We start from the raw sequence: 12902 nt of genomic DNA, 5'->3' as shown, positions 1-12902 counted from the left end.
GGTTAATTTACTAGTTCCTGGAACACAAATCTCACTGTCTCTCTCTCTGTCTCTCTCTGTGTCTCTCTGTCTCTCTCTCTCTCTCTCTCTCTCTCTCTCTCTCTCTCTCTCTCTCTCTCTCTCTCGTGGTCAGAGTCTTCATGGAAAAGCACGCAGTGCTCAAGCATGAGGGCTCAGGAACTGCTGAGGGGCCAGAGGGGCCTTACACCCAGGGCCAATCCCCTCCCAAGGGCAAGCAGCAGGGGATGGAGATGTGGTCTCATCTAGCCCAGGTAGGTCAGGAAATGGCTGGGCAGAGGATGATCCTGGCCCCTATTCTATGTATAGCATGCTGGGGTAACTGGCTTGATGTGTCTCCTGCATGCTAGGCCAGCACTCTCCAGTGAAATACATCCCCAGCCCCCTAGAGACTTTTTGTTGACTTGTTTGCTTGTTTTGGACACAGAGGCACTGGCTAACCTGAAACTCACTCTGTAGACCAGGCTGGCCTCAAACTCACAGAGAGTTTGCCTCTGCTTCCCCTGAGCTGGGATTAAAGGCAGGTGCTGCCATAGCTGGCTCTTGTTCTTTATTTTTGTTTTTGTTTTGTTTTGTTTTGTTTTGTTTTTGTCGTAATGAATTAGAGACGCTGGGCTTGGTGGTGCACATTGAAATCCATAAGCTAGCCAAGGAGGACTGTCATGAATTTGGAGTCAGCCTGAGCTACAACAATGAGTCCTAAGCCAGCTAGAGCTACAAAGAAAAACCCTGTTCTCCGCCCTCTCCCTCCCTCTCCCTCCCTCTTCCCCTCCGCCTCTCCCTCTCCCTCTCCCCACCCCCACCCCCCACCCCCCACCCCGGTGTAGTAGAAGTAAGTAGACACCAAGCATGCCATGTCCAGGACAATCCCAAGAGTCAAAGGTGCAACAACTGAAAGACTAAGATCTAAAGTTCTGTTGGGTGGGTCTTGCCCTGAGGTCAACACTCCCCTTTATTTCATTTAGCATTGGGATTTTCTTTTCAACCTTTTATCTCCTTGAGCACTGGACTTAACCACCTTACTCTTTCTGGTATTCCTTTTCTCCTCAAACTGTACAAACAACAACAAAAAGAAAACACACACACACACCAAAAAAAAACCAAAAAACCAACAACAAACCTTTGTGCCTCTCTTTGTCCAGTTTGCTCCTTTTTGTTACAGATCTGCCTAAGAGTAAGTCCTAATGACCATTAATACTAGCCTGTCTTGACATTTCTGCCAATACCATGAATCCAAAACTCTTTAATTTAGCCTCAGGCAGATTTTTAAGACAAGGACAGGGCTGGCGAGATGGCTCAGCAATTAAGAGCACCAACTGCTCTTCTGAAAGTCCTGAGTTCAAATCCCAGCAACCACATGGTGGCTTACAACCATCCTTAACAAAATCTGATGCCCTCTTCTGGAGTGTCTGAAGACAGCTACAGTGTACTTACACATAATAAATAAATAAATCTTAAAAAAAAAAAAAAAGACAAGGACAAAAGCAAACATATTCTTTGCCAAAATATCACACACACACACACACACACACAAAACTCTAGGTCACTTACTAACATTCTTCCCCTCTAAAACTTCTGAAGGCAACCTACAATTCAAACCTCTCTCAGCACTTCTGCCTGCCATGCTCCTAATAGGATGGCCCAATAAGGCCCATTTAAAGCACTCAACTGCTTTCACAGTCCATATTCTACCAACATGTAGCAAGGTCAGGCCTGTCACAGCAATACCCCAATCTGGTACCAACTTCTGTTCCAGTCACTGTTCTATTACTGGGACAAGACCATCATGATCAAGGCAACTCTTTTGTTTGTTTGGTTGGTTTTTTGTTTGTTTGTTTGTTTGTTTGTTTGTTTGTTTGTTTGTTTTTCGAGACAGGGTTTCTCTGTATAGCCCTGGCTGTCCTAGAACTCACTTTGTAAACCAGGCTGGCCTCGAACCCAGAAATCCACCTGCCTCTGCCTCCCAAGGCAACTCTTACAAAGAAAAGCATTTAATTGAGGGCTTGCTTACACTTTTAGTCCATTATTATCATGGCAGGGAATGTGGCCAGGAAAGAAATGGCATGGGAGAAATAGCTGAGAACTACATCCTGAGTCTCCTGGGGGTGGGGAGGAGCCGAAATGGGCTTTTGAAGTCTTTACCAGTAACACCTTTGCTCCAATAAGGCCACACCTCCTTATCCATCTAATCCTTTCAAATGCTTAGGTGGTAACTAAGCATTCAAATATATGAGCCATTAGGGACCATTTTTATTCAAACCACCACATTCATTTGGAATGTTTGCTTTAAAATATAAAAATAAAAGAGAGGTGGGAAGAGAGCCCGGGGTGGTGGTGCACACCTTTAATCCCAGCACTCGGGAGGCATAGGCAGGCAGATTTCTGAGTTCGAAGCCAGCCTGGTCTACAGAGCAAGTTCCAGAACAGCCAGGGCTATACAGAGAAACCCTATCTTGAAAAACCAAAAAAAAGAGAGAGAGAGATGTGGGAAGAAAAAGCAGAATCTCAGCTATATAGACTCAGGCAGAGAAAATGTAATGGAGGCCTGGGAACGTGTCGGTTGGCAGATAGCCTGCCTTCCACACAGGAAACTCTTGAGTTCAATCCCCATGCATGTGTATACCACAATGTAGGTACACACCTGTAATCCCAGTACTAGGAATTAGAGACAGGAAGATCAGGAATTCAAGGGCCATCGTCAGCTTCCTAACAAAGTCAAGATGAGCCTGAGTCACTTGAGACTGTTTCAGAAAAGAAAGATAAATGGGCTGGAGAGAGGCTAAGAGGCTAAGAGCACTGGCTGCTCTTCCAGAGGACCCAGGTTTGATTCCCGGCACCCACATGGCAACTCACAACTACCTGTAACTCTAGCTCTAGATGATCAGATGCCCTCTTCTGGCCTCTTTAATCATCTGGTGCACCAAAAACTAAACTCCATATACATGAAGTCAATCTCAAAAGTGAAAGGTTCCCTCTCCAGGGAAAGAAGGGACCCAGGCCAGCAGGCAGGGGAGCTGGCAGAAGGACCTGGGCCACTCAGAGCCAGGGAAAGGGCCTCACCTCCACAGGCTTCACACTGGCCCATCTCTCACCCAAACACAGCCTCTCCTACCTGAGTCAGAGGCATCTCCCAGCCCTTCCAGCTTCTCTGGAGCAGAACCTGGGCAAATTCTGTCCCATTAAGGTCTCTGCTCCGACATCTCACACACACACACACACACACACACACACACACACACACACACGGTCTTGCTGATGCCACATGCTTATGTTTCCTCCACACAGACAGTTTATCAAGACAGACTACACACACAACTCTAGGCTAAGTGCAGGAGACAGATCTGGCCCACCAGATTCACAAGGATGAGCTACAGGATGGCTCTACAGTCAGCCAACCCTGAACTTCCCCTGGAGTACTCCTGACTTGGTGTCACTTTGACAGAATGGCAGCCAAGAGCTACTGCCCTCTTGCCTCTGTGAAGGAGAGCTGGACAGAAGCATTGTCCTGCTAACTCCCTAGGAACCTGGATCCAGGTAAGCCTGAAGCCAGGAAAAATGACCCTAAGTCTTTTGATTACACAACTCTACATAGTCCCATGTTGCAGACCTCAGCTTAAACAACTTCTACCAAATTCCACCAAGAGCCAGCAAGGTCTTTTTCCCTAAGATGACAACATTTCAACAGGCACCAATGCCATACAGCCCTTTGCTGAGTGAAAAGGGACAGACCGAGTTGCTATTCCAAGAGTGTTTCGAATGTCCTGCCATTACTGCCACTGGGCTTCATCTCCCTTGCAGCATTTCATACTAGTACAACTCCAGCTTGGGCACAGAAGCATTCAGTGCCAGCTCTGGGAAATCACATCAGAGATATAAGGCAAAGAAAGGAAGACTACTGTGATGGTTTGAATAGGTATGGCCCCCACAGACTCATGTATTCACATGCTTGAACATAGGGAGTGGCACCATTAGGAGGGGTGGCCTTGTTGGAGTGGGTGTGTCACTATGGAGATGGGCTTTGAAGTCATTTATGCTCAAGGTACCCTCAGTGTGGCAGCCTGGGGATCCAGAGAGAGGACTCTGAGCTCCTTCTCCAGCACCGTGTCTGACTGCAGGCTGCCATGCTTCCTTCCATGAGGATAATAGACTAAACCTCCCAACTGTAAGCCAGCCCCCATTAAATGTGTTCCTTATAAGAGTTGACATGGTCATGGTGTATCTTCACAATAATAAAACCCTAAGACAGCTACCCTATTCTGCACACCACTGTTTACAACAGGAAAGTAGAAAAAAAAGGAAAGGAGGAGGGAGAGGGCTAGCTAAGCCTCAATGTAATCCATGGTTAAATGTGTGCTACATGCGAAACAGATTACTGCAGGACTGTGCAGTCCATAACCCTGAGCAGGGTGCAGACCATGGAGCAATGTTTTATCTGGAAATGTTAGAGATGAAAGTAAAACTAAATTCTATGGTAATGATAAAGTGACCTAGGCTGGTATCAAGGGTTTCCTCGATCTTCTTTATTTTTTCTTTTGCTTTTAAAGGGTATGTTTCATTTATCTCAGGCTTATCTTGAGCTCCTGATCCTCCTGTGCCCCACTCTGAGTGAAGGGTTACAGGTGTGCACCCCACTCGTGGCTTATGCAATGCTTTTGATGGAACCAGAGCCTCAGGCAAGCTAAGGCAAGTGCTCTACTCCCTGAGCCACAGCACCATCCTTCATTCTTACTTTCAATGTCTTCAATGTCTTCATTTTATGATCCTTTAGGCATCTTTGAAACACTCTCACTATGTAGTCCTAGCCTGAAACTTGATACATAGACCAGGCCTCAACTCACAGAGCTCCATCTGCCTCTGCTGCCCAACTATTGGGATTAAAATGTATGTCACCAGGCCCAGCTTTAGTCCCAAATTTCAAGAGTGCTAACAACTTGGCTCTCGTGAAGCATTCAGAAGGAACCTAGGCCGCAGGAGTGGTCAGTGGCATTACTCCAGACCACTGACTGTAAAGGTGTTACGCCACTTCTGACATTGGAGCTCTAACATTCTCCCAGAATTCACCAACCCTGTGACGTCATGAAAAGAAACGATATTAATAGCCTCTGAATGAAACCACAAACATTCTTTTTCCAGTCACTGTTTCACCTCATTCCAAGAACAAATCACTTCTGGTCAAGGTGCAGCCAACAATCAAGGAGAGACCTGTGACCTTCAACTTTCCAGAAAAATAAGAAACGGCCACGATGTACACACATAAGAAACAGCGGTGATCTCTCTTGGGCAAGCTGCTGTCAGATTCAGTGACTTCTTGGGCCCTGACTTTCCTGCCCTTTAAACTGGGATTCCAGAGCTTTCCTAACACTAGGGCTCAGAGAGTTACTGATGGAAAAGGTCCTCATGTATCCTTAGACAAAAGATAGCACTAGTGAACAATAATGACCTCTGCCTTCCCGCGGAGAGCAAACGTGCAGTCTAGAAACCAGAATCCCTTAGCTTCTAGAGGCCAGCAGTGGAGGGTTCCTGCCTACTGAGTTTTCCAGGAAACCATCTGACCACTTCCTCCCTAAGAGACACCCGAGTGGGTCTTTTCCTCCTGGCATTTTGTTTACTTCTACAGGCAAATGTAAATCTACAATGGCTGTGTTGGATATATCTTGAGCTGCATTGAAGCATATATTTTATATTTAATTCTATACTCTGCATAGTTTTTTTGTTTTTTCTTTTTGAAACAGAGCCTCATGTAACCTAGATTGTCTTCCAACTCTGTATGTGGCAACAGATTTACTTGAACTCCCGATCCTTCTGCCTCCACCTCCTGAGTGCTGGGACTATAGATGTGCAGTACCAAATATGGCTTTTGTAGAGCTAGAGATGGAACCCAGGGTCTCGTGCATGCTAGATAGACACTTAACCAACTGAGTCATAGCATCCTCAGCTCCATCCTGAGCTAGCAGAACACTGACATATCAACTAACGTAAAAACAGTAACTTGAGAAGTCTATGCTCTTCTTCTTAACATTGCTGAGGTTTTCTATGTGAGGTCATACCACGTGGTGTTTACACATTCCCCACCAGTGGGCATCTTCATTGATTCTAGCCTGGAAATAAACTATTATCTAATGAATGCATTGTCTAGAGTGTGCATAATCTATCTAGTGCATACATTACCTAGTGTGTGCATACACTTCCTGGATACTTGCACATAATGTTCTCAGCCTTGAACCCATCTTTCTTCTGCTTCTATTTAAACACTTTAAACACAGGAAGAGCATCACGGAATGGCTAATTTATAGGATGGACAAGAAACTGAAAAACATGTTAAGGCACACCAAAAGGCAACAATCAGCAAAATCCTGCAAAAAGTCCACAGGACAAAGGAGCATGTGTCCTTCAAAGACAACTGCAAACAGCTTACAGGAGGGACTCAGAGCAGGCCTCCCTGGAGAGGCCGAGGCAGAGGGATCTAACTGTAGGAAGATCTGGACTTTGAGGTCGGTTACACAGCATGACACTGTCTTCAAAAAAAAGACTATGGGGCAGGCCAAGTGGCTCAGGGAGTAAAGGTGCTTGCTGTGCAAGTCTGAAAAACTGGCTTTGATCTCCAAAACTAAAACAAAGGTAAATGGAGAGAACCAACTCCACAAAGGTGTCCTCTGACCTCCACATGTGTGCCATGGCACCTGTGCATACACACACACATACACACACTTTCTTACACACTCATACACATACTCACATACTCACACTCACAGACAGACACACACAACCATTTTTTTAACATGTCTCAGTCAGTAAAGTGCAAGAATGAGAAACTGAATTTAATCCAAAGGATGCACATTTTTTAATCTTTAGTCCCAGCAGATGAGGCAGACCTCTGTGATTCCATACCGCTTGTAATATGTAATACGGGTGTTGAGGAGGCAGATGGGCAGATGCCTGAGGCTTGATGGCCTGCCTAGCTTAACTGGAGAGCAGCAGGTTCAGTACAGGTTCTCCTAACACAAGGAAGAAAGTGACTGAGAAAGGCAGAAGTTGACCTCTGATCTCCATACACACAGACACTGTGCCTCAAAGGATGATGTGATAGATAGATAGATAGACAGACAGACAGACAGGGTAAGCCATGCTCAGCATGAAGGCTCACAGCTGTAATTCTATATTACTTTTTTGTTTTGTTTTTGTTTTTGTTTTTCAAGACAGGGTTTCTCTGTATAGTCCTGGAACTCACTTTATAGACCAGGCTGGCCTCGAACTCAAAAATCCTCTTGCCTCTGCCTCCGAGTGCTGGGATTAAAGGCGTGCGCCACCACGCCCGACTTAATTCTATATTACTTAAGAGGTGGAGACAGGAGGATCAGGAATTCCAGGCCTGCTTCAGCTACACAGCAAGTTCAGTGCCAGCCTGAGCAACCTAAGGCCCTATCTCAATAAAAGACAGTAAGAAGACAATTCATAGGGTGGGAGAGAAAGTTTGTAAGCATATTAATAAAGGAATTATATCTTGAAATTACATAGAATCCTGGCAGCTCAACATTAGGAGACAAATGGTTCAATTGAAAAGTGGACTGACAGTAGTGAAGGCTCAGAGGTTAAGAACACTGGCTAAGCTTCCAGAGGACCTGGGTTCAATCCCCAGTAACCTACATGGCAGCTCAAAACTGCTTATAACTCTAGCTCCAAGAAATTAGACACCCACTTCCGATCTCTGACACACCCAGGCACACATGTGGTACACATATATACATGCAGGCAAAATACCCACACAGATAAACTATTAAAATGAGAAGAACTTCCACGGACAGATGATATAAACACTCATTTCTCCAGAGAAGATATGGGCACAAGAGGCTATGCTGAGAAAGCCTAGGCATTAGGAAATGCAAATCAAAACCACAAACAAGTGTCACTTCACACCCATGCCAATGCGGGCTACCGTGGTGCTCTGGGACAGAAGAGCAGATCAGACTCCTCAGCTGCTTCCATACAATGCAAGGCCACTCTTCCCTTCATTACCCAAGAAGAATGGAAACGAGAGCCCCACACAAGACTGTATGTGACCTCCACAGCAGCACCCTTCTAAGAGCCAAGTGAAAATCCCCCAAAGCCCAGTCGCTGCATGTAGACAAGGGGAGCAATACCCAAGCAACAGAACCACTTGGCCACAGGAAGGATAAACTATGGGTCAGGCTGCTCCATGGCTGGATCCTGAGGACAGTATACTTAGTTAACAAAAACAAAAGTGCTATGATTTTATTTATATAACATACAAACAGTAGAAAAATCCAGAGGGAAAAAAAAAAAAAAAAGAAAAATCCAGAGGGCCGGGCATATACCCCCATGCTTGGGAAGTAGAGGCAAGGGGAATCAGAGGAAAAAGGCTATCCTGGGCTACATACTAAATTCAATACCTGCCTGAACTACATAATACAGTATCTCAAAAGAATAAGAAAAAATAATCCAGAGACAGGAAATAGATTAGTTGCCTTAGACTGAGCAGAGGGACTTGAACAGCAATTGCTAACGAGCCCAGACTGTCTTTCTGGAGTAATACAATTTTTCTAATATTGATCCCAGTGAGGTTTGAACAGTTCTGTCACAGCACTAAAATAAACCTTAAAATCTCTTTCCCACTGAGCAGTGGTGGTGCACACCTTTAATCCCAGCAATCAGGAGGCAGAGGCGGTAGATCTCTGAATTCAAGGCCAGCCTGGTCTACAGAGTGAGTTCCAGGGTAGCTAGAGCTACAGAGAAACTCTGTCTCTAAAAACCAAAATAAGAAAAAACAAAACTAAATTCTCTTCCAAAGACAGCTAAATTATTTAAAACAAAATCTACCCTTAGATCTGTGTTGTAAGATTACACCATAAAACAAAACTATAAAGCAAAGACTTAAATGTGAACATTAGCTGGTGAGTGCTACTGAGACATCACTGCTTTCTAACAGGATTACAAAATTAATGACTTTTTAAACATTACATGAGAGATACATATAAAAGTATTTGCAGTGGCATGGTACTTGGGAGAAAGTGGGAAGTAGGCAGGGATACAGATGAACTAGCAAGCAGCTGTAACTACCAATGAGGTGAGATAACAGGGTGCATTATACAATCCCACATTTGCAGTGTCTGAAGTAATCTTCCCCACCCCCAACCACAAATTGTTGAGTTGGGGTGTCGGTTTTGAGACAGGTATACGTCAGGTATCACAGGCTAGCCTGGAACCTGATCTATAGACCTGGCTGACCTCAAACGCATAGTAACCCAGTGTTGGGAGTGTTGTGACAGACAAGAGCCTGCCACATACCTGGCAGGAAAATCCTCGAGAAGAATGAAAATTTCTCCTGCACTTAATTTCATTAAGCATGAATTATCAATCCCAAGGGAGGTAGGATGGGGTCATTTTCAACCTCAGTCTTCAAGAAACCAAAGTACCCTGAGCTTAGACTTAGTATGAAGCACATGTTTAGCAGAGTAGGGCTGGGTCTGACCTCACACTAGCCTTCCCACCCTTCTGAATCAATGATACTATTTCAGAAAGGAATAAACCGCAAGTCCAGGCTGAACCCTGACAGCGCACTTGGTTACAACTGAACAAAGGAGCTATATGAAACACACATTACTAAAACTCCAGATGTGGCATGCACTCTGCACTGGGGAGGGGACGGGAGGCTCCTGCCTCCAGTTGCTCTTTCCAAAAAGGCCATTTGGTCTCTTTTACATGCTTTGTTTGGCTTGAGACCTAATGATTTTTTGAAACTTCCCTTGAATTTTTATTACATTTGTATTTATTTATCTTGTGGACTCACGTGCTAGCCACAGTGTTTCTGTGGAAGTTAGAAGACAACCTGCAGGAATCAGCTCTCCTTCTATCCTGTGGGTCCCAGGGCCAAACACAGGTCATTAGGTAACTACAATGCTTGAGCCAGAGTTTTGATACTAAGTGTCTCCTTGAAAGATAAACTGGCCAATTTCCTTTGGTTTCTCAATTTCAGTTCCTCCTCTAATGGAAGTAAAAGAATTTCTTCTCCAGCCATCTAGGTCTATGGCAAGCCCTTTGGTCACATTCAAAGGAAAAAGTTAGGATTAAGGGTATCTATCTTTGGTGAGAAGACATAGGCTCAGCATACATGAGGCTCTGGATTTACCCCTTGGGATCACAAAGTATTTCAGAGTTCCTGGTTCCCACCATTGTCCCAGAGGGACTAAGCCTGTCCTCACTCTTCACTCAGCTTTTATGGAAACAGTAACGATGAGCCCTGTTAAGGGACTTAACACCAATCATTTAGCTGAGCAACCAAACGTCATTACTATTCTAGGAGGCAGATGCTATTGTGTATGCTTGCTCTGCTGCAAATTCCACCTTACTAAAGGATGGAGAGATGGCTCAGTCAGTGAAGTGTTTGCTGCTTAAGCATGAGGACATGCCAGGTCATGCCTGGCCTGTACTACATACTTCTAACTCCAGTACTGGTGGGCTGAGGCAGACACAGGGTGATTTCCAAGACCAGCTAAACAAAACAGTCTAGCTAGAATGGTGAGCTCTGGGGTCAGTGAGAGACCCTATCTCAACAAATAAGGAAGCAAGACAGAAAAACAGCCAGGGTTGAATGCTGGCCCTCCTACACATGTGCACATGCAAACACACCTGTACACACATACTAAATTAATTAATTAAAAGTATATTGCTGCCGAGCGGTGGTGGCCCACACCTTTAATCCCAGCACTTGGGAAGCAGAGGCAGGCAGATTTCTGAGTTCGAGGTCAGCCTGGTCTACAGAGTGAGTTCCAGGACAGCCAAGGCTACACAGAGAAACCCTGTCTAGAAAAAACAAACAAACAAAAAAAGCATATTGCTTTATGTGGTAGAACCAGGATCTGAACCCAGTACATTGGGCTCCATCACCTTTTGGTGGATGCTGGCACACACGTTTTTGTTAACATTAGTGTTAAATTAGACCCAGTAATTTACTTTGGCAGATGAACGTAAACTGTAAAAACCCCTCCATTAGTCCCCTCAATAAGACCACAGTTCCATAAACCTTGCTCTTGAACAACAAAAAGCATCTAACGTTTTTTTAAGATGCACAGAAATAATTTAAAAACAAAAAATTAAGACTGCCCTTTGTTCCTTTGCCCTAGCACCCTCTCCACCCCATGAAACACCTGAGTGCAAGTCTAGAAACTGGGTGCAGAGACGAAAATCCAGCTGCACCGTAAGAAAAAACAGAAACTACGAGGGTAGGCGGGTCCTCCTAAGGGAATCCAGATCCCTGAGTCCAGCAGGAGAATCAACAGCCAACACAAGCCTTCCCTGAGTCACTCCCATCTCCACTCGCAACACCCAGGAATGACTTAGCACCAAAACATCATCAGGACTCTTCAGAGGGAGGCTTGAAGACACAGACTCCGACAAAGGGACTAAACTTCGGTATCACTGAGTACAAGCCTGTCACAAGCACCTGCCTCTCACTTCCAGACTCCCCACCCGCTCCACCTCCCTGCTGGTGGTATTGGCTTGGGCAACGCATGAGCCCCATTTAGGTTCAGCATTGGGCAAGAAGGAAAGGGCTTCAGGACACAACCAGAGACTTCAAACGATGAGCTAGAGGAAGAAATGGAGAGAACTAAAGCATGAACCAACAGCCCAAATACAAAAGGCACAACAGGGAGAAGGACGCTGCGAGGCGAACTGGCCAGCTCTGGGGACACAGGTGCAGGGAAGAAGAGGGAAGAAGACAAAGCTGTCCTAACACTGAGACCTCTGGGGACCCGGAGCTGTCGCTCTGGTTTGCTGTGTGTGACAGGGGTGTCGGGATCTAGAGATGCTCTTTGCCTTTGGAGAAAGAGGAGTCACTGGGTGGAAGAGACCTGGAACAGAGAATGACTAAAAACCAGGGGCTGGTAACTGGAGCTGAGTCCCAGGAGGGTCACGGGAGAAAGAGGGACTAAGGCAAGTACCAGAGATCTGAAAATCCGGGGTGCGGAAACCTGTCAAAGGGATCGGCTGTCTGGGAGGGTCTGGGAGGGACTTGGGAGCAAGCTCTGCTCTAGGAGTTGGCTGTCACTGGTGAGGCAGAGGGACAGGAGCGCCAGCCCCGGGATAGTGGGAGCGGTGCAGGAGACTCCGGGCCAGGGCTCCGAGCCTGCGAGCGACCCCGCGGGGGTCTACAGCGTGTGAGCACACCGGGCCCGGAGCGTGCGGCTGCAGTGGCGCTACGGGGCGGGTGACAGCAGCGGGGCCGCCACTCACCGCTCATGTTGCTGCTCCCGGGGCCGCCGCCTGCCTTGCCGCCGCCGCCGCGTCTGCAGCCGCCGAGCTCCACACAGGCCGGGAGAACGCGCGCCCCGCCCGCTGGCCCCGCCCCGGAAGCAGGGGCCCTCCTAGGGCCCGCCTCCCGACCCGGAACCAAAATACTCGGGCAAGTCGAGGCCCCAGGGTGGCAGGGAAGAGAACCCGCACCTCACAAAATCAATGCCTCCCAATCCCGAGCCAAGAAGAAGACATCCATTTAGACTGAAGTTCGGACAAGGATGCGATATACGCGTACCGAGAGCTTGGAGTAGTGTGTTGCATGACCGTCAAACCAACACTCGGGATAAGGCAGGTGGATCAGAAGTTCAAGGTCAACCTTGAACTACACAGTGAGTTCGAGGCTAGATGGGGCTGCTTGAGACTGTCTCAAAGAGAAAGGAAGAAAAGAGTAATGGGCCTGCAGGGCCTGGTGGTACAGGCTTTAAATCCCAACATTCAAGAGGATAAGTCAGGAACCTGAGCTGCAAGAATTCAAGAGCTGTGGATGGCCAGGGTGGTGGCGCATGCCTTTAATCCCAGCACTTGGGAAGCAGAGGCAGGCGGATTTCTGAGTTCGAGGCCAGCCTGGTCTA

The 12902-nt window shown here is 46.5% G+C and overlaps 1 protein-coding gene across 2 annotated transcripts in view; it reads right to left on the bottom strand.

The window, feature by feature from the left end:
- Positions 1-12345, bottom strand: part of Snx29 (sorting nexin 29) — a 419167-nt gene extending 406822 nt beyond the window's left edge. For both annotated transcript variants that reach the window (XM_021185334.2, XM_029470597.1), the window contains exon 1: positions 12268-12345. In XM_021185334.2, the coding sequence (XP_021040993.1) occupies positions 12268-12274 (7 nt within the window). In that variant the 5' untranslated portion in view covers positions 12275-12345. The remainder of the gene's footprint in view (positions 1-12267) is intronic.
- Between the last annotated feature and the right edge of the window lie 557 nt (positions 12346-12902).

The sequence above is a fragment of the Mus caroli genome, chromosome 16 (assembly GCF_900094665.2).
Source record: "Mus caroli chromosome 16, CAROLI_EIJ_v1.1, whole genome shotgun sequence".
Lineage (NCBI taxonomy): Eukaryota > Metazoa > Chordata > Mammalia > Rodentia > Muridae > Mus > Mus caroli.
The sequence above is the reverse complement of the archived record's forward strand: the minus strand, read 5'-3'. Positions and strand labels throughout refer to the sequence as shown.